Below are 21,278 nucleotides of genomic sequence, written 5' to 3'. Positions count from 1 at the left end.
AAAGAGCCCATTAGATTACCATACGCTGTCAGAATAGCATACATGCAGTGAGTACCATGTCTGCGCATTAAGAAGTCCGACAGTCAGAGGAGTTGTCAGCTCACCATACACAACAAGTTATGATGAAAATAAGTAATTAAATTGTTTTCCATGATAACTATATAGATATACATGCATTGTTTTTTTCAAATTGTATTTAAAGCAGGGTCTGGCTGCAGCTGGAGTCAGCTACAACACACGCCCGTGTAAAATTCATTAACCTACTTAACCGCTAAGTCAAGATGCCATACAACTGTTAATAAAGTATATAATGATCTACGTCATGATTCTATGTTGCTAATTAAATAAAATTATATAGTAAAGACGTGTCTGACAGATATAGCCGTGGGTTTGTGCTAAGCGTATGACGATCTGACAGCATATGCTGACCTGACAGAACACTCTTCTTTGTTATTGTAATCCCCTGCGTACACTGCAGCAGCTATCATTATTTTATTTAATTATGTACATTGATATTTTTTAATTAACAAATAAATAAAACAAGATCGAAAGAGCACACAGAGCATGCACATTGCTCTTTGATTGTTTTCGGTCAAAGTGGCAGCTGTAATGGTAGTCTGCCATGGTGTCAGACTATCTGGTTTCATGTAGTGGGAGAGAGGGTGAGAACAGTCACGGTGAGCGTCTTGTGATTGGTTACTTCTTGCTTGTTGCTCCTTGGTCAGTGTTCATAGTTGAGCGTTATTTACCGTCAGGGCATTGACTCAATTGCTATGTTTAATGGTGCAGACAGTGGTGGTTTCTGACATGAGCAACATGGACAAACACCCAGGGCGTTATCTTTTTAAGGATGGCACAAGACCACCGCGGATTGTAGCACAGAGATGGAAGCAAAATTAATATTGATTAATTTTATTAAGTATTTAATATCTAGGTGTTTTTATGTGAATATGGATCTTTCAGATCAATTTGAGAAGTAATTTTGATCATATTTCACATTTTATAGTATCATGTAGCGTGGGACGCTGGTCTTGGTCTTGACTCGGTCTCGACTTCCCTCGGTCTTGGTCTTGACTTGGTCTCGGACCCTAAAAGTCTTGGTCTTGTCTCGGTCTCGATACGCTCTGGTCTTGGTCTTGTCTTGGTCTCGGGTTAGGTGGTCTTGAACACAACACTGTCCAATACATTAATGGACTTTATGCCGTCTCAATCAAAAGCCACTTTGAAATTCTCCATAACATTACACTGTGAATATTGATACGTGGAAATAAAACTGGAACCGAGTGTGTTTACACTGATCCTTTAATTCCCCTTTAATTAATTGGATGAGACAGTCCATTTTCCTTTTAATTTCCCATCAAGCCTCACCGTTTGCCTGTGTTGTAGCGGGGGACACGCCACCGTTCCTCTCCGTCCACTGAATTGTTCCCCATCCCAGGAGGCAGCGATGGGAGGCTGAGAGAAAGACTGACACTCGGCTGTAATAGGACTGAAAAGGATGATAAATTGTTTCATTCACAGTTCGACATGCTCTGTTTAACCTGACCATGATTCCAAAGACATACTGTCCATAGACGCCAACCCACACATTGTGCTGAAGACATGAGATGTGACCATTTAGTGCTTTTTTTTTTTTTTGACATATGAGCAGGTCAATAATGGAGAAAAAGAACAAACTTTCCCTCTTGAAGGAAAAGTTTTAAGATGTAATTTTGCTCTTTTATTATTATTATATTGTAGGGACATAGACTACTTTCAGTCATTCTTTGCAGCTATGTTGATTTAAATATTTATGAACATCTCTGGTATATGTCAAAACATGTAAAAGTAGTATTTTTTTTTAGAAACCAACCTTTTATTAGAGTACATTTATTCCTTACATGTTCATGGTTTTGGAAGACATCAAAAATTAACTCATTTATTTTATTTGACATAATGCTGTAAAATAAAAATCACACTTTCATGATGCCTTCCGATTGATTTAACACAATTTATGAACAGTTTGAACCCAACGTGCTGGATATTAATGTCACATTAAGTACTAAAATACTAATGTGTCATGTAAACAACCCATGTTTAACACCGTTACAAAATCAACACAGTAAAAATCCCATCAGTGATCTAATAACATTCCATCATCTCATGTTATGCTACGCAGATGTTCATAGCAACCATTATTAACTACAGGTACCGCTGAAAAGATTAAATATCTTGAAAAAGTAAAAAAAAAAAAAAAAATTAATTCCAGAAAGGTTCATGTTGTGTGAAATTTTCAAGCATATTTTTTGTAATTTTGACAGTAAAAACACAAAATTTGGTGTCTTGGTGTATTAAAATGTTACATAACATAGTCCGGTGTGGGTTATAGACGTACATTTCCAGTTTTTTTTTTCCAGTTACGATATTTTAAATGCATAAATTCTATGTAATGGTCACACTATGCCCTACACAGTCATATTGAAAGATGATGACATGGCAGATGTCCAGAAGTCAGTCTTGACACCCTCCATAAGGAGGGTAACCCACAAAAGGTCATTGCTAAAGAAGCTGATTGATCCTATGAAAGCATAGAAAGTTGAGTGGAAGGAAAAAGTGTGTAAGCAACAGGAATAATCACAGCGTTGAGAGGATTAAGCATACTACAGTTTTGTATTTTCTATGATGCTACACAAGGAATTGTGTCTTTTCAAGTGCAGTAGTTGTTAATCATCATATATCAATCAGAAGTCTATAAAGTCTTGGCATTATCATCTGGGCTTTCCTAAGTTGCTTAAAGGTATAATAATCTTATTATGTAAACTAGAATACAGTCTCATTATGTTGGTAGCCCTATCTGATCTAAAGCAAGAAATTTAAGACCGATTTATCGTCAAACGGTGAAAATAAAGGTTTTATACATTACATGCGACAGCCCATTTATTTCTTTCAACAGTAAACGGAAGCATTGACAGTCTATTTATTGCTTTGATTTACAGCATCATCAACTGATCTAATGTCATTTTCTTTCCCCTGATGCTCTCCTTCCATCTCTTCTTTGCTTCTTCCCAGCCGAATGACACAGACGTAAGTATGTGCATAATTTTCCACGGCAGCAGTCTCCCCTCCCCCCCTCCGCTCCCTTCACAACCAAATCAACAGTTTCCCGCTGAGCTCCGTGAACTCTGCTTCACAACATTAATAAAACAGACGGCACACATCCACACAGTCGCAGATGCACGGAAACAAAATAAGCTGCGACTCGCAAACGAGACGCTCAGCAGTCGATCTCAGGTAGACATTCCTGTCGCATCTTGCAAAAATTAACAATTTCTCACCAAGGCAGACACTATTTTTCATATGACACTATTTTTTCTTTTTTTTTCCTCTCGCACATACTCAGACACTTGTCGACCCGTTTGAGCCTAGCGCCTTCGAAGAAATACACGCACAGAAGCATGTGTTTAAAAGATGTCCTCGTTAAACGCAGGCACGCCGTCCTCTCGCTTATACATATAGATTACACTCCTACATCAGCGCATTCATGAGTTTTGCTGCTGAAATTTATCTGTTTGCCTGAAATTACAGCAGATTCTGTTTGTTTTCTTTAGTGCTCCTCCATAGAGGGGGTTTGTCCTCTTCGCTGTGACAGCTTTGTGAGTACACTAGTTATGTGACTTAGGAAGATTATATGAATATTATTCAGGGCAGAAAACTCTTAATTAGTTTGCATATCTGCTCTTTCTTAGTGTTTTTGAGAAAGATTTAATAACGTTTGTTTGGAGTATATCTGTCTTTGTCAAAAGTAATTTGTTTTTCTGTCTCTCGTTTCTTGTATCAGGACATCGAGTGCTACGTGATTGACAATAATGGCTTTGTCCTAATTTCTAAACAGCGCAGCGACGTAAGTTGACACATTAGCGGGCTTTTAGAGTCGTACTTTGAGCGTTTGAGAGCTTTTGACTCTGTTAGTTATCGCTGCGCTGAAAAGAGAAGACAATTTGCAGAATTCTGCCCAAAAAACTGCCTGCATCTATTTTTTAGAACGGTAAGCATGGTCGGTAGTAGTTTTCCTTTTTCCTCGACGCTGCTGTTGGAAGCCCTTATGAAAGTGTTAATTTGTCATGTTACAACCTCAAACTTCAATGTGTTTTACTGGGATTTTATGTGATACAGCAGCAGAGTGTTGGAACAAAAATCAAACATGATTTCCAAAATTACTTGCATATCAAAATCTGAAAAGCAGCATGTGTTCACATCTTTCCCCCTTTAAACAGGTACCAATCATTTAAAAAGTAAATGTCCACTTGCGGAGGGAGATGCTCTGGTCAGAACGTAATTTAACTTTTTTGGCAGCAAACTAACAGGTCTTATTATCCTTACCCAACCAATGTGACATGGTTGTAGTGTCAGCATAATGCTGTGGGGATGCTTCTCTCCCTCAGGGACAGGGTAAGTGGTCAATTTGTAACAAGAAACAAAAAATTCCTTTTGATTTAGAACTATTGTTAGACCATATAAAAAAATATTATTGTCCTAAACAGTTGAAAAAAAACAAACACGTATAGGTCTCTATTCACGTTTTCTTCATAAACATTCTCAGTGCCTGAGGTTCAAAAAGCCTGAAGGTCAAGATATTTAAAAAACGGCTCATTTCAAGGACCTCCTGGAGTGATGTAACCTTTTACATAATTTCATGCCTGTTTTATGTCAGTTGCTTCCCCAACTGAAGTAGTTGACGCAAGCGCTAAAAAGAGACAGTGGAGTAAAAAAATAAAGGAGATAGAAGAAAAAAAAAATCATAGTTTCAATTTGATTGTTGTAGAACAAAAAAAGGACATAAAAGAGAAAGTGGGCTCTGAAAACGTTGGATTTTTGTTGGACCGTCTTACGTCTAATATGTTGTTTTCTACATAATAGAAATCAGTTCTGGAGATGGGAACAATAATCATTTCATTTTTACACCTACAATTATTAATTTAAAATGTGTACAGTAATTGATGTAATTATGGCAAGTTAATAAGACCTAAAGACATTAGGATTTTAAATTGCTCGGTAAAAAGCCAGCTGGCAGTATTCGTAAGGCTTTATTTAAAAAAAAAAAAAAAAAAAAACAATTCATGAAGAGAGTTTAAATCATAGAGTTCACGGTGAGGCGTAAACATTTACAATCCTACTGTCAGATTATTATGATTACGGGAATTTATTTAATAGTAACAGTTTGCTTTTCTTGACAGGCGGGACGTTTCTTTGGCGAAACCGACGGATCGGTGATGACCACATTGATCCAAATGGGCATGTTTAAGAGGTACGGACTGGAACCGATCTGCCAGCTGCCTGGTTGATGAGACAGTCGTGTTGCAGTCGGTTTATTGTGCGTGTGGTGAAAAGTTGTCAAAAAAACGTTAGTTCGGCTGTCACAGTACATTAGGACAATTAGGTCACCCCATGCTGTGACGCAATCAGGAGTCCATGAAAGAATGTGCTTCTGATTATCTCCTGTTTGTTTTTGTTCCTAATTTTATGCAAAAATGTGGGAAATGCATTTGTCCATACAGTGCTGTTAAAACACAGATCATCAATCTACTTCTTAACATCCTGTCCGAGCAATAGTATGGCAAACAGTCGACATTTTTATGCTTAATATAAAAAGAGAAATGTGTTTCTCCCCTTTAACTTAAATTAACTAAAAGTGGAGTTCCCTGTAAAAAAAAATGCTATCAAAGTCAAACTGTTGATAAATTAGGATTAATTCTTAGGATATGCAGAAATCCAGCGTGTGTTCTCTGCTTAAAGCACAGTAACAGACAGCACTGCGTCATTTTTCTCGGTCTGCTGTTACTGAGCAGATAACAGGTGTGAGCTCCTGTTTTCACAAAGACTCTTAAGAAACACAATACATGGAGGTCCACTGGACTCTGTGTGCAGATGGTCAATGGCACAAGGACAGTTGGATAAAACCCGACTCACACATTCAAAATGAGGAGTACGCAGCATTACACAACAGTTTATTTTACTCAAATGTTAAGTCAGGGAAAACTGTTATTTATTTCTAAACAGATTTTGGACAGGTGATTATTTATTGGTATGGAGCACTATAATGTATTTTAGGAGCTAAAAATCAAGGAGAAATTGTTTAATTCCATTTAGTTGGGTTTTGTCTATATTAATGTGTATACATCTTACCTAGAAGATTTCACAGTATTGGTACATTTCCGTAATCCGGACCTTTTTCTTCACTATAAACGCCTTATTGTAAAGTTTACAATAAAAAAATTAGAAAATACTTAAATGTTCTTAATTATGGATTATTAAGAATCTGCCAGAAAAGGCAACATCAGGTCAGACGTTTACATGTTCAGAGATCAGATCTCAGTCGCAACATTTTTGGTCCTTGCAAGAAAAAAATAAAAGCAATCCACCGGGTTGTTTTCTTTTTCCTCGTCTGACTTTTTTTTTTTTTGTTTTTTTTTTCCTTGCAGTTGGTAGTGCTGCTTGGTGCCTGGAGACGGTCAGGGAATCAATAAAAGACGCTAAAAGATGCTGAGATCTCAACACTGTTTGCATGTTATGCTTGTGTTCCTCCAGGGTCTCATTGTTTGACTACCAGGCCATGTGTAAGACCAACCCTCACTCTGTCAGCAGCGCTCGCCCACTTCTCAGCGTAAGTTCAGTGACTTCAGACTTCATTAATAAGTTTCAAACAAGAATCCCGTCACTTTTACACTAAACTTCATCCCCCTCCCCCCCTCTCTCTACAGTCATTCTATGCTTTGGCTTCAACTTTCAAGTGGTTCCTCTCTAACGTCCTTCTGTAAGTGTTGCTAGAGGCGACAGTTTTGGCTGCTCTCAACCGTCAACGCACTGCAAAGTTTGTTTATTGGTTAGCGACACAGAAATCAGATTCACTTTTTCAAACCTAAAAATACTGACTTATAGATTTCTCTTCGAAAAGTCTTTCGTTTTAGTTTGAATGACTCACTTTTTAAAGCAGGTAACGGAAATGTGCCACGAAGGCGTATTTATGATCACTTCCACGTTAAAACATTACCCAGTTTTTTGAGTTCTCCGTCTGATCTGTCTGCAATCTGCTGTGGTCTCTCTTTCCTCTTTCAGGTTTCTACTGGAGTTCAATTTCTGCAGCTTCTGGCACTCGGAGCATTTTGCTGACGGTGAGCTCACGCTGACCTGAAAATTGGTTCGGTTTCCATGTATTCCTGCCATATCTTCTTTCTGTATGTCTTACACAACCTTAAGGACAGACTCAGAATAGTACCATATCTCCCATGTTAACTGTTTTGTATGTCTTAACAATCATTGTCATTTTGCTGCTGTTTGCATTCCACTCAAAATACTCACTTCATCTTCATCGTAACTGCAAGGTGAAATGGAGCATTTTAGAGAAATGCAGTTGAAACCAGATTTATGCTCAATGTTTAAAAAAGTGATGTAGCTTTTTCTCAGTGACTAACATTGACTGAAATGAAACAAAATGTAGAGTTTAAATGCTTTTTAATTAAGAAAATTGAACAAGAAGGAACAGACTTGGGGGAGGCTCACAGTTTTCTTCCTGATATTTTGGTAGTTGTGTGTTTGAGGTGCACAGGTGTGACTCCATTTCACTCAAATGTCGGAAATGAACATATCAGAAGCTAACTACGCCATGCCATCAGCTTGACATTTCCAAGCTATTTAAAGCGTTGGTTATTAGAAATAAGACAATTACCAGTTTAATAATTACTGTGAGAAAATTTGTTCGTGTTGGTAATGCCGCTTTAGAAGGAAATTGCCATTACAGCAATAGGTGATAAATGTGATATTATAAACTCAAGAGTAAAACGCAGCTTCAGTTCGGACCGCATTACTGGAAGGCTTTTAAGAATGTTTCTGTCTTCACTGCATTCAGAAGAAAACAATATGAGTAATCCCAAGCACACAGCTGCCACTTAAGCTCCCAATGGAACATGAGTAACTATTAGCTAGATGGAAGTTAAAAAGAAATCCTCTAAGACGTTTTCCTCATTATCCTGACATTCAGCAAGTAGACATAAATTCGGTAAACCCAACTGACCGGCTGCAGGGTCCATTTGGTTTTAACTGGATGACGCACGTCTTCAATTGATTCTCGTATAATAACAGCTTTCTTTACTTTTCACTTGTTTTCATGTATCAAACATTCACAACTCCTCATAACTACCATCGTCCATCCATCCATCCATCTATCCATCCATCCATCCATCCATCCAGCTAAACCATCCTTCAGCCGCTGTGAGTACCTGCTCTCAGGTGTTTCAGAGGAAGCTGGGTTGCTCCGCAGACCTTTGTGTTTCGTGTGTGATGTGCTGTTTGTGAAACGTTCCAAGTAGAATTAAATTTAGTGTGTCAGATTACATAAGGCTTTCAAGTGGGAGCAGACGCAGCTGCCAAATCCTTCAAAACAAGACCCGAGCGTAGACTTTTATCTCAGCTAATGGAATTTCTGAGCAGTTAAGCAGAATCCCGACCAGACATGTACAATTTAATCAGCCACCATAGGTCCTCTTTGTTGGTTTCAAATAATCTCATCTTGTGCATTCGGTTTGTTCGAAGCATGCTTCCATCTGAGCGGCAGTAATAAGCTAAAAAGTTTGAGCTTTCAGCCCATCGATCACGCGTGCTCTTCCAACTAATCAAGAAATGACCCCCCTCTTTTCTGCCTCTCTATTAGCTTATGTTCCCAAGAAAAAATGGAACGTCTTGCAGCCATGTGATACCGAGTACCCGAGCTTCATTTACGAGCCATCAGTCAAGGAGACCAACAGCATTATTAAGTGCGGACGGTGCCAGAAGTAAGCACACAGCCGTGTACGGACATGCACACACACATGGCAGCGCGGTCCTCTGTAAGCCCTGGACCGGTCAAATTAAAGTGTCTTCCTAAAATCCATTTTCCACAGCTTTCCTCCGCTCCGCTCACTGAGATCGGCGTCTATTTATACAAGAGTGTCAAGAGGAGGGAAAGAAGTAGAGGGGATCAAAATTAGATGAGGTGGTGGGGTGTTGAGGAGAGATGTGTGCAAGAAAGAGTGAGAGGCATCCGAAAAATAGAAGAAAGTAAAAGTGAATGAGAGTATTAAAATAGAAACAGGTTTGAATGACAAGATGGGGAGACGGAGACAATGATTCAAAACGGTGGGAGGTAAACTGGTTGAAAAAGGGAAAACGGTTTGTAAGACAAACTGAGTGGGAGTGCCCTCATGTGGACAATAGTGGTATCACAACCAAGTTATAGCTTTTACATTATACATTCTTATGCAAAAGTGTCCATGTCCGTTGTTCATATTTTGTCACATTTCAACACAAATCTAAAATATTGATTATGATTTTACGTGATGAGGCAACAAAGAGTAGTGGAAGGAAAAAATACATGATTTCTCTTTTTTTTTCATCTTGACAGATTAGGCAAACAGTGGTGGGTCTGTTTTCCTCTGCAGGGAGTGATAATGGAAAACTCCCCATGTTGCATGAATTATTATAAAGTTAGAGGAATGAAAACCTACTTCCTGTTAAGGCAGCCAAGCATACAGGCAAGGACAATTACAAGGAGTCAAAAATGACATACAGTCGAAAGGAGGAGGAGATTATTTATACTTTTCAACAGTTTTTAGAAATAAAAATAAGAAAATTGTGACACTGTTATGTCCCTACCGGCTTTGTATATCAACATATTTAGGTTTGTTCTTGCAACATGAAAAAAATATGAAAAAGTTCAAAGGTTAAGGATACTTTTGCAACGCTCTGTATGTTGAGTTCATTCAGGCGTATTAACATGTTTTCTGCATTACCGTACATTTACCACTCGTGTTCTGTGGAGTTCGCTCGACATTCTGTTTATTTTCCACTTTGGACTTTTTTTATCTGCCTCAGAATGTTTGTAGTTCAACAAATACCTGAAAGCAACCTGCTGATGCTGGTGGTACAAGGAGACTGTGACTGCTCCAGGCAGTACCCACCCATCACTCTGGTGCCCAAAGAAGTCAAATATATCCTTTGTGTGATTTTATGTCAACATTTTTTTTTTAATTAAATAAAAAAATGTTGCCTAAAAACTGGTCAGCCCCAAACTACCACAAGTTTAAATTGTAATAGGTTTGCTCCTAATTTTAATAATTCCACAGAGGAATCTATTAGTATAATAACGTCTCGCATAAATCTGAAGTTTGAAGCTTTTGCTGTCATTTTATCATATTTTCCTGAGTCACGTAGCACATAACGCATCGGTTAAGTGCGACAGGATGAGGTCCCAGAAGGTCCGGAGACGTCCTGAGTCCTGCCACTCCTATCACCCACAGGTCAGATCCTCACTGTCGAGCAAGTGCTGCTGCACAATATGACATGTAGAGTAAGCTATTGTTCGGAATACTTTTTACTTTATTTATTGCAGAAGTTTATAAAGTGTCCACATTTACGTGTATTCTGGTTTTGCATTTTTATAAAACTTAAATTATACAAAATGCAATTGTCAAGTGCCATTCTAACCAGCCTGGACCTGTGTGAAAATCTAAGTGGTCAGTTGTCTCTTGATTAACTAAAACATTTTTTTTTAACCCTGATTGCTGCCATGTCTGTAAAATCGCAGAGCTCCTTTAAATAAGATGTTTATGTCAACAGGAAATGGGTAGACTGAATACACCTACATGTACGGACATATTTTTTTCATGTCTGTTAGGTCGTTTTAATGTGAAGGAACACAATGACAGAAACGCAACACTCTGTCTGTTTTGTTCTTCCAGGAGAACGCTAATGACTGCGGCGGCGCGTCTTTTATACGTCTCTCAGGCCCTCTCCTTCTCCTCTGCCTCTCCCGCGCTGCGCTCGTTTCCTGATGCCAGAAACGTTTCTCTTTTTTTCTTTTCTTTTTACAAACACGACCCTAAAAGAACAAGACAGGTTTGCACACAAATCACCTCAAGTGGACTTCTTTGGAAGCAGATTCTACGTGTTTATCTGCAGACTGCAAACCCTGTGGACATTTTATACGAATCATGAACACATGGCGTTTAGCTCCTAAAAGCTAAAGCAAATGTAACGCTGGAAAAATGTTTGATATTCAGGAGAAACTAACTTAAGTAGGGAATCTCTATTTGGTTTCAGAACAAATAATAATAGATATTAATGTATCATAAAGGTTGCGATGCAAATTAGCTGTGTTAGGTGTATTGGGGTTCTTTAACAGACATTTCCACTCTCAAATATGTAGTTTACTTATTGATGCTGCTATGGCTAAACAGGCCTTTAAAATTGAAGTGCTACTGAGGTTTTTCTGCAATTCATTATGATCAAATAGCAAATCATTTCAAATACAGCTTAATAGTATACAATCACAACCAAGGATCATTCACACTCCAACCACTAGAAGGCAGCAAAGAGCTCCCAATACTCTTTGGTATGTGTCAAATACGCATCGGTAATCGTGAGACCAGAAGATGTTTGAAGTAAATTTGGGATCATTGTTTTTTAGAAAAGTTAGAAACGCACAAGGGGAAAAAAGCAAACAAAATTCAGCTGAACATTGCAGAAATAAATGCTTATTCTGCATGTTGATGGAAGCATGCGCATTTCCTGTATGTGAACACAGATTTAGCTTCTGGCTATATACTGAGGATAAGAAGTATGAGCGATTTCTATTTACCTTTTACTTTTGATGAGCTGTGCCTTTCTGCTGTATATAAATATGAAAAAAATACGTATGCTGTAAGTTTTCCCCAGGATGCATCAACCTTTCCAAATATGTCCAAATGTACGTCTAACAGGAAGTAAAACAAAATAGTTTTTAGGTTTCATTTTAATCTTTAGTGTCTGTAGGTATTGGTGTGTTTTAATTAATTTTACAAAATCATTTTGGTTGAACTGACGGGTCACTTTGTCCATTTGAAACACTCTGGGTGGTTTTGCCTCACAGTAATATATTTTTTGGTAAAGAGTTTAAACTTATTGTAATCATTTGTCTTGTTTATGTTTATAACGCCCTTTGAACATTAATCTGTAAATGAAATTGTGAGCGACACCAACTTAAGTCATGTTTTGTACACTGTTAAGTAAATTAAATCCATGTGTTTTTTCTATCAGTTTGCAGTTTTTTTTTCTTCTTCTTTTCTTCATTTGTCTGTGACAAATAGCAGTGCCTGCATTCAGGACCATAAGAACAATATGTATGGAGAACTTGCAAACTCCATGCAGACAGATTTGACTGGGAATCGGACCCTGGACCTCTTCCAGAAGTTCTAAATGTGAAGTACGCTGGCAAACCTGGAGGACGGTAAAACAACTTACTATGATGATGGAGTTGCAGGTAAGTATGCTGTTTGAAACATTTACATTCTATGGCTTAATATTTTGCATCATAGTTTACAATATATGTCACTTGGCCTCATTTTCGATGTCATAGTATACAAAGTTTACGTACAAAATTTCCTGAAGCATTTCTTTTCTTGCTAGTAAAGTTAAGTCCCTTTTAGTCTCCATTTGAGCAAGAAAACATACGCATTTAACTTGAATAGTGTATTTAATGTGACATTTACAGAAAGTGATAAAGTGTAAAGCACAACTGGCTGTTCAGGCTCACACGTTACTGCAGTAAATGGGTTCAACGTTGTGCTATTACTGTTTTACATTCAGGGTAAGAGACGGTAAAGTCTCTGTCACAGCAATGCCAAAACTCTTCCATTTTTGCTCCATAAAAGTAAATACACACGACCGAAATTCTTCAAAATGGGGAGAAAAACTGTTGACAGGATATGCAGCTTTGATGTTTTCACAGCACAAAAAAAGAGGAAAAAATAGCTGAAGCTGCAACAAAAGCACTTTGCAGTTGAGCCCAGCTCAACTTCAGCATGTTTTTCCACAAAAAGTCTATCAGGACATTGCAGTTGAATGTTCACAGGTAGCAGTTCTGGATTGGCTGTAGCACATTCAGACAAAACAAAAAACTATATGGCAGCACTCATCTCAAAGAATAACACTCTTCATGTAGGAGTCTAAAGTTGCAAGGTGAAGCTAGAGTTTTAAACCAACACAATCTGAAAAACTTGGCTTCTTAGAAGGGATAGATTTTAACTTTAAATCCTGTCCAGTGAACCTTTTCTGCTCTGACCTCGCTTTGTTTTTCCTCCTCAGGGTTCAAAGGATTCTGAGGCAGTGTGCAAAGCCCCTGAAGCCTCAACTCTAAGAGAATCAGCATGTAAGTCATCTCTTCCTGTCATGTCTGCAATAATAATTGATCATATGACTCAAGGTGAATCACCTTAGATCAAAGTGTGATCCTTGTATCTACAACTCCTGCAGCTGTGAGATGCCAAACAGTTAATGTATGCACCATAAAACATTCATTTTTATTTAGGTTGAGCTCAAGTCTTCAGTCTTTTAATGAAATGTTTGGTTTTGCAGACATCAGTCGAAGACGTCTCCATCTTGTGTGGCGATGAGCCGGGACTCCCCGTGATGCAACGTGAAGAAGGATTCTGGTTTCAGTCCCCTCTGCTCCAGGGCCTCTCTGAGACGGACCGGCGGCTCCAGGTAGTACTGCATGGAGGAGAGACGAGGTCAGAACGCTAGAAATTGGTCTTGGCTCAGAGGTGAGGAAGTCTAGACTTAAATTATATTACCAGTTGTACCTCATACTACACTAAGAAAACAATATTTAGATATTTAAGACTTAAAAATACTATTTCAACATTATCTGGGAACTAGAAAAATCTAGAAAAGATATAATCTAGATCTTTTCTAGATTTTATCTAGATCTTCAGATAAAATCTAGAAAAGATCTAGCTCTTTTCTGGATTTTATCTAGAAAAGATCTAGATAATTTCTAGATTTTATCTAGAGATAAAATCTAGAAATAATCTAGCTCTTTTCTAGATTTTATCTAGAAAAGATCTAGATAATTTCTAGATTTTATCTAGAAATAATCTAGCTCTTTTCTAGATTTTATCTCGAGAGTGTCGGGATAAAATCTAGAAAAGATCTAGATTATATCTTTTCTAGATTTTTCTAGTTCCCAGATAATGTTGAAATAGTATTTTTAAGTCTTAATATCTAAATATTGTTTGAGGTAGAACTGGTTACATAATTTAAGTCTAGACTTCCTCACCTCTGAGGGAAGACTAATTTCTACCGTCCTAACAAATGGTTGACATTTAATTTACACTGTATAAAGGCAGGCTGCTTCTATTTTAACTTAAGACATTACATGTAGTGACTGCTGCTGACTCTTTTCTAACATCCTACCTCATAGGCGAGGGCAAAGGTCCCCCAGTGGATGGCTACAGACTGTTTGGCCTGAAGGTCCTGATGAATCTGAACAGCCTCTTCTGGATCCACATGCTGTCCCTTCATCACATCCCTGAAAACCCAACAGGAAATGACATCAGTCCTGCTTAACGCTTATTAAAATGCTGAAACTGAACATTAAGATATGTCTGCATGCATGTGTATGAAAGGAGACCTTAAACCCAGTACCACTGGCTACACATTGGTATACTTAGTAAGTGTTGGACTACGCTACTGCACTAAAATATGAACCTGTAACAGTGGTTTCAGTGAATTTGTTGGCTTCTGCACATATTAAATAACTTCATATGAAACACATAAGCATGCCCCAGAAGTGTGTTAAAACATGAAACTCTTTGTGCCTGATCTGCTGTGTGGGAGTGTGTGCCTCTCTACCTGGGCAGGTACGCTCCAATAGGGATCGCTGCGAGGTCGAATGGCCCAAAGCGGCGTCCGATCTCCTGGAAGGACGGACAGTAGCCTGTGTCGCCGGCGAAGAAGAATCGATGGTTGGGACCCAAAACAGACCAGCTACTCCATAAAGACTGAAAAGATATAAAAAGTTAAATGGTTACAATTCTGACAGTTTTAGTGCAGCAGAAAATTAAAGAAAGATTTTCACAGAAAGGAGAAGTTTTGCCCTTTTTGTTTAATCTTTCTCCATTTAAAAATGTTGGGCTGCAGACTCTTCAATAAAGTGCTGCTATCACATTAAATACATTTCTGCTCACTTGCCCAACAATAACATTGCAGCACTTAGATTATCAGTGCTGTTTATAAAACCAAACTGATAGCAGTCCCAACACACTACAACATTTACTATCAAGTACCCTGTTATCATCCCACGCTGTCCGTTTGCTCCAGTGCTGAGAGGGTGTGCAGACAAACGTGACGTTGTCGTGACCCGGGACGCAGTTTTCCTCCCACCAGTCCAGCTCCATCACGTTCTCACAGCCCATCTTGGCCAGCCAGTCCATCAAACCCAGGGGTACGAACCTGTTAAAACATGCATCATATTTCACAGGAACACTGGAAGGTGTGTGTGTGGGGGGTACGGGTGGGGAACGATTTGGGACACATACCAGCGTAGCTCCCCTCCAAAGCGTGCATTAAGGCTGGCAACAGATCCAGCATCCAGGTGATCGTAATGAGAGTGGCTGATGAGGACGGCGTCTATCCTCGGCAGCTGTTTGTAGGAGAGGAGTGAGCTGAATAAAGCCAGGTTTGATTCAAAGGATTCTGTTTGTTCACAAAGTAAAAGCGAGAACATGAAAGCGCTTCGAACCTGTTCCACTGTGCAGGGGGGTCCTCTGTATCGTTTGGGCCCCATGAACTGAAGAAATGATGCTCTCTGGCTGAAAATGGGGTCGGTCAGAATGTTGACCCCCTCCATTTCAACCAGAACTGTAGCGTGGCCCAGCCAGGTGACCCTCATACCAGCAGGAGAGTCCAACGCTTCTGGATTCTGGACAAAGTAGGGCTCCAATACTGGGAGTTCACTGTCCAGGACCTGTGGGGAGAGCAGGGAGGACAGAAGAAACTTAGACTGACTTAAATATATATACATAAATATTATTTTAAACATGCTCATCTTTCAACCTATATATTTGTAAGTGTTGGCTAAATACTAGAGGACAACGACCTTGCAGCTAAAAGGTCCTTTAACAAAGTTTTGCGTCAGTGGGGTTGAATACAAATGGATGTCACACTTTTCAGATTTTTTGTGCTCATAAGTTATCAGATAAAGTCCAATAAATAGAAAATATACAAACAACTGGTGCAAATAAAGAATTCAATGTTTTTGTTATGCTGCCTTTAAGGCCGGATAATCTCTCAATGAACACAGCAAAGTTTCCAGAAGCAGCTATAAATAACATCATGTTAGCTCAGGGCTGTGAAAGATGAGCTTGTGATACTAATTATTACAGCAGAGCGGTAAGCAGACTCCATAAATGTGAGCACTGCAGACTTGGTTCTTCTTCCACTAATAAAACGTTGTTTTGTTTCTTTTAAGTTTCTGAATTATCTACAGTAAAATAAAGTGACTTGCGGGTTTTAACATCCTAGTGGTTTCCTACCTCTCTGCTTGTTGGCACACTGCTGTGATTTTTATCCAGCACCAGAAATCTGAACAGCATAGAGTAGGAAGGAAAGCGCCATGTTGGCCAGGGGTTTGTCCAGCGACCATATTTGTCTCGACAGGACTTCGTCACCTCCTCCTGCATTCAAAAATAAAACACACCTGAGATCCAGCGTGACATTTATTTGAACTCTGAAGAGACTTGAATGTTGGGCGTTGGTGAGCAGAAGGAGGAGGGTCGTTACCTCCAGTCGGTAGTCCAGACGGAAACTCTTACGGGAAGAGCGGGAGGAGCTGCTCTTCCTCGGTGTTCGAGGATCCACCTTTCCACCTTCGGCACCTTGAGGCAAATCACCATCCTTAATAAAAAAAATGTAAAAAAATAAAATACAAAGAGCGATTTAAAAAGCATGCGAGTGCTGAGAATTTAGCACCAACATCAGCAGAAACTCATCCTGACATGCAAGGATTTTCAGGATAAAAGTGTTGATGGTTACCTCCACCAGGCCTGTTGTCTCTTCCAGCTCTGCTCTGTCTGAGGATTTTGGTTTCTCCATGTTTCTACCAGCAACACATCTGTAACAGCACACAGAAACAGGTTCACGCTTTATCAATCTACTGAATCAGTTTATCTGCCTTGCTTAAAAGTACAGCACACACACAATTACATTACTACACCTTCACACCGCTGACTCATTTACCTCGACTGGAACGATAACAGTCGACAGTTGAGCTGTAATACTTTGCATGTATTTTATTACCAGTTCAGTACCCAAATGAAACCTGCCATTTGGTGAGACCACATACCTGCTTCCACTCAAACTCAGAAACCTGCCTGTGTTAAAAGTCGACATCTGCCTCAATTGTTAAATCTGTACTGTCGCCGAAGTTGGGAGCAGAAATTGAAGAAGCAATGAATTGCCTAACAGCTTTGACAGTTGGTGATATTTAGCAACAGTGACTGGTCAATAACTCGTCAGCAAATGTCAAACACAAAGTAATTCTGGAGAAAAAAATATTTCAGGCAAACAGAGATTTGTCCTCCAGTAAGGACACAACCCAACGCATAAACCTGAAAGGTTTAGATCAGACCATATGCATGTGTTAGATGGAACCAGTCAAAGTCTGGACTTAGATCAAGTTCATATTTATAAAAAAAAAAAAAAAGAGTGATGTTCATTGATGCTGTCCATCCAATCTGACTGAAATAAAACTGTTTTGTAAAAAAAAAAAAAAAAAAAAGCATCCACAAATTTCAATCAATATCATGGATGCATCACTTTCCTACCACTGTAACATTTTGCACAAATATGTGTTGATCCATCACCGTTAATCTGGACTCACGTTGTAAAGAAGAATCGGTACAAACTTCACTCTCCAGACAGGCAAAGGTGATGGAGACATACAAAAAAAATATATGCTTGTGATGTGAAATGTGGTTTAACAGAGTATTGACTGAAGAGGAAAAAATACATCTCAACAATAATGTCAGCAACTTCTACATTATACACAATTTAATGTTGGTACATAACTTAAAATCCAAATAAAATGCATTAAATAGTGTGTTTGTAATTGGATTTGACTTCTGCATGTGTAAGGACTTTTGGGACATGTGACATGTGAGCTACTTGCACAGCTCTGGACTAAACTAAATGCACTCCAAACTTCAGGAAAAGCGTGCACAACACTTTGAAGGAGTTGCTCATTTTGAGTGAACACCCACAACACCTAAGCAAGTCTAATCAGAGCCTCACACCCTATCCTGTTATTTTCTACACTCCCCAATACACCACTCAATGTTTTCTACACACCCTTGCAATTGAAAAGGAAACACCCATGTTGCATTAGAGAAGACGCGCTTATATGCTGAACATGAGCACTCAATGTGAAGACATATGAACACAGGAAGTGCAACCAAAGCCTCGGACAACACTTTCCCTCTCCATGCCTTTAGGCTACAGCATCCTGCTGATGCACTCAGCCTCATGAATGGACTGTACACAGACTGTGGGGAAACAATGGTGCCTTGTGGGTGAGTGACCTGTGCGGTCAGACAGATGTGGTCAAGTAAACAACAAACTCAAAAACACTCGTCTTAAAACTCCACTCATTAACCAGACGAGTGTGTCAGAAGAGGAACACTTAGGAAACTGGTGTTATCAGTTTCCACATTTTAGCCTGTTGGGCGTGCACACACATCAACTCTTGCAAAAAATAAAAAAAATTCACAACTTATTTATTGATGAATATATTTAAACTGCTCGTCTCACCAAAAAACAAAACAAACAAATGGTTTTAGATACCCGACAAAACAAAGCACTAGCCGCACATGATTTAAACACGAATTAAATGCCAGCATCCCCCTCAGGCTTCGCTACAGACTACAAAACACCTTTGTACAGAGAACGTACCTGAATAAAAGCTCGACCAGGACAACACCAGCTGTTCCTCTACCGGGCAGCCATGTCTGTTCGATCAGCTTTAAGCCGTTTCACCGAGAGCGAGGTGGCATTATTCGGCGCTCACAGGTTACTTTACTGCCGCGCTGACAGGCAAAGGCAAACATTGAAGGAGGCGGAAGACAAGGAGGATGCTTCTCTACGATGGTGGGGCTGAGTTTTGGTGCATTTGGTGTCGCGGTTGGATAACGACTCGGTACCAGCTCCGTTTCTGTGACGTCGGCGTTAAAGCTGCGGTCACGTGACTACCGTGTAAACTCACTGAAGCCCGCAGGAGGTATAATAAAGGAGTCGCTGAATCACGTCTCTACGGTTTTCTGTCCCACTTGGTTTCACCGAACTCAAAAAGATAAATATGTGTTGGTTTAGACTAAGCAATATAATATCAACTTTAAAACACATTTATGTACAAAAATCACACGCCATTTTTATGTATCTTTTGTATTTGCCAGTGACGCATGAAAAAACACATGCATGCTAAAGTTAAAAAGATATTAAGTGCTGACTCCATTACACCTGTACTTCAAAAATACACAGAAACATTTTTGTTTCTCTGTCTAACATTGTATCAAACAAACAGACTAGGCTTACAGTCAGGAGGATCACCAAAATTTAAACTCCTTGCTGGTTTTATGCTCTACATATGTAGCAAACTTCTAAAAAAAAAAAAATGCAAATATGCTCAAACACAAAAGCTAAAAAAAAACATGCCTTCAATTAATAAAATCTGAAACATTATTAACTGTAGTCTGTGTTCCAACTTTTCATTACTGTACTGCAATGTAATGTTTTCATCATGTAAAGCGTGTTGAATTGCTGAAATGTGCTATACCAATAAACTTGGCTTTAAGTTAACTGTGTATATTTAAAGAAAACACCTCAGACACACAACTGCCTTGTGTGTCAAGAACAAACAAAAAGAAAGCAGACAAGATTATCAAGAGGAAAAACCATGATTCAAACTGGGACAATTTGATGTCTGATGGTGAAATGTCCAAAATGAGCACATCAACCCAGCTGAAGAGAGTATCCTTACAGTGACACACATCCCTGAACAAAATGGGATGAAAGCCCCGTCTGAGAAGAAACAATTACTCCAACAATGACAAAGCCAACAATGGGTGAGCCTTGCAAACCTGAGCATGAAAATAAAGCTTATAAGGAAATATCAGCAAAGTTTGGACACAATTGGGCATATTTATACTAAAAATCTGATTGTAACTACATGCAACAAGGCTCGACTTGAATTCTGGGTAAATATGGTCAATGGCACCACATTAAACTGGATGTCTTTCCCCGACAAAAGAATGACAAGCCACATCTCCCAAATTAAAACTGGACATAAAAAATCGGTGTAATCAGGATTTACTTATTCTCATCATTGTGTATGAAATTGGCCAAGAGGTGGCCTAAAAGCAGTTTAAATAAATGCATTTTTCTCTCCTTCAAATCACTGACGCCAGCAAAAAACACTGTAAAGCAAAGCAGCTAGTCGTTTTAGAGCAATACAAAATCTTTAAATAAATATAAAAGTTACTAACCCAATGTCAGCTGATTACGCATCCAGTTGCTACTTTTAGTGCAGCTGTGCTACACGAAGTGTGACGTCAATGTATCCTTAACCCTGATAGCTCAATTCAATAAAACAATTCTAAAAGCAAAACTAAAACAATATACCGCAAAGCCAGGAATTAGCCCATAAATACAGACATATATGCAGCAAACATACGAGGCAAAATTCAAACGTTGCGTCTTTCTTCTCCAATAAATCCAACTTACCCAGAGGTACTCCACCTGATGAGCACCTGGAGACAATTTAGTCCAACAAGTTTTACGAATTTCCGCGGCGAACTCGCGTGGTTGAATTTACGGTTGTAAACAAATATTTGCATACACTTTAAAAACACGCTTTTCATTCTAACACAGGACGTGCATGCACGTTTTCATGGCGTTACTATTAGACCGAAACAAAGTTTTACGTGCAACACTAGTTCAATGTCCCGAACAGGGGGAGAAAAAAAATGTCACTGAACTTCCTGTTAGGAGCATTCACGGACGTTCGGAAATCTGAATACTTTAACACTATCCCAAAAAGTTTTAACATTTCGATAACGAATTGTTTAAACGGACATTTTATGGTAATCATGAAGTGATAGTGAGGTTTCCCTTTGGAAGTCAAGAAATTTCGGTTAACCCGCACGTCCAAAAACTATAAAACCTACCTCATCTATTTTTGAGAAATGAAATATTGGTATTCTGAAAAGATCTAACTAAAACAGAAGAATGAAATTTAATCACTTCAATACGACTCGTATAAATGTAAAGGTTTCCAAGCTAATTAAATTAAAGCTTCTGATAAATAATGGATCCTCAACCAGCATCAATGGGAAAATGTCAGTTTTTGTCTACAAAGCTTGAACTATTCACTGGGAAGTCACTTCCACTCTAGACGTCAG

The 21,278-nt window shown here is 38.9% G+C and overlaps 2 protein-coding genes and 1 long non-coding RNA gene across 4 annotated transcripts in view; 2 read left to right on the top strand and 1 right to left on the bottom strand.

Moving 5' to 3' along the window:
* cacna2d4a (calcium voltage-gated channel auxiliary subunit alpha2delta 4a) overlaps positions 1 to 12,083 on the top strand; it is a 77,088-nt gene extending 65,005 nt beyond the window's left edge. Inside the window, exons 30-41 of the mRNA XM_088003226.1 lie at positions 3,049 to 3,063; positions 3,588 to 3,632; positions 3,818 to 3,880; positions 5,214 to 5,284; positions 6,565 to 6,640; positions 6,738 to 6,790; positions 7,093 to 7,148; positions 8,224 to 8,244; positions 8,684 to 8,804; positions 9,883 to 9,998; positions 10,225 to 10,307; positions 10,749 to 12,083. Of these exons, the coding sequence (XP_087859352.1) occupies positions 3,049 to 3,063; positions 3,588 to 3,632; positions 3,818 to 3,880; positions 5,214 to 5,284; positions 6,565 to 6,640; positions 6,738 to 6,790; positions 7,093 to 7,148; positions 8,224 to 8,244; positions 8,684 to 8,804; positions 9,883 to 9,998; positions 10,225 to 10,307; positions 10,749 to 10,841 (813 nt within the window). The 3' untranslated portion in view covers positions 10,842 to 12,083. The remainder of the gene's footprint in view (positions 1 to 3,048; positions 3,064 to 3,587; positions 3,633 to 3,817; positions 3,881 to 5,213; positions 5,285 to 6,564; positions 6,641 to 6,737; positions 6,791 to 7,092; positions 7,149 to 8,223; positions 8,245 to 8,683; positions 8,805 to 9,882; positions 9,999 to 10,224; positions 10,308 to 10,748) is intronic.
* A 418-nt stretch (positions 12,084 to 12,501) lies between these two features.
* On the bottom strand, positions 12,502 to 20,882 carry napepld (N-acyl phosphatidylethanolamine phospholipase D). Of its 2 annotated transcripts, none has more exons than XM_088003224.1 (10): positions 20,602 to 20,882; positions 16,861 to 16,939; positions 16,609 to 16,722; positions 16,362 to 16,502; positions 15,569 to 15,793; positions 15,366 to 15,469; positions 15,114 to 15,279; positions 14,680 to 14,828; positions 14,242 to 14,356; positions 12,502 to 13,536 (listed from the first exon to the last, which is right to left on the bottom strand). In XM_088003224.1, the coding sequence occupies exons 1-10, from the start codon at positions 20,736 to 20,738 to the stop codon at positions 13,405 to 13,407; spliced, it is 1,362 nt and encodes a 453-aa protein (XP_087859350.1). In that variant the 5' UTR covers positions 20,739 to 20,882; the 3' UTR covers positions 12,502 to 13,404. The 2 variants fall into 2 exon arrangements, with proteins under 2 accessions (XP_087859350.1, XP_087859351.1); XM_088003225.1 differs by lacking the exon at positions 20,602 to 20,882 and adding an exon at positions 18,775 to 19,140.
* On the top strand, positions 13,061 to 14,604 carry LOC148152495 (uncharacterized). Its single transcript, XR_015762123.1, has 3 exons — positions 13,061 to 13,195; positions 13,402 to 13,530; positions 14,249 to 14,604. It is a non-coding gene; the product is annotated as an uncharacterized LOC148152495 (long non-coding RNA).
* Positions 20,883 to 21,278: the final 396 nt, after the last annotated feature.

Source organism: Poecilia mexicana, unplaced genomic scaffold, assembly GCF_051168715.1.
Source record: "Poecilia mexicana isolate PSO_F unplaced genomic scaffold, ASM5116871v1 scaffold_23, whole genome shotgun sequence".
Taxonomy (NCBI): domain Eukaryota; kingdom Metazoa; phylum Chordata; class Actinopteri; order Cyprinodontiformes; family Poeciliidae; genus Poecilia; species Poecilia mexicana.
This window is presented reverse-complemented; position numbering and strand designations above follow the sequence as displayed.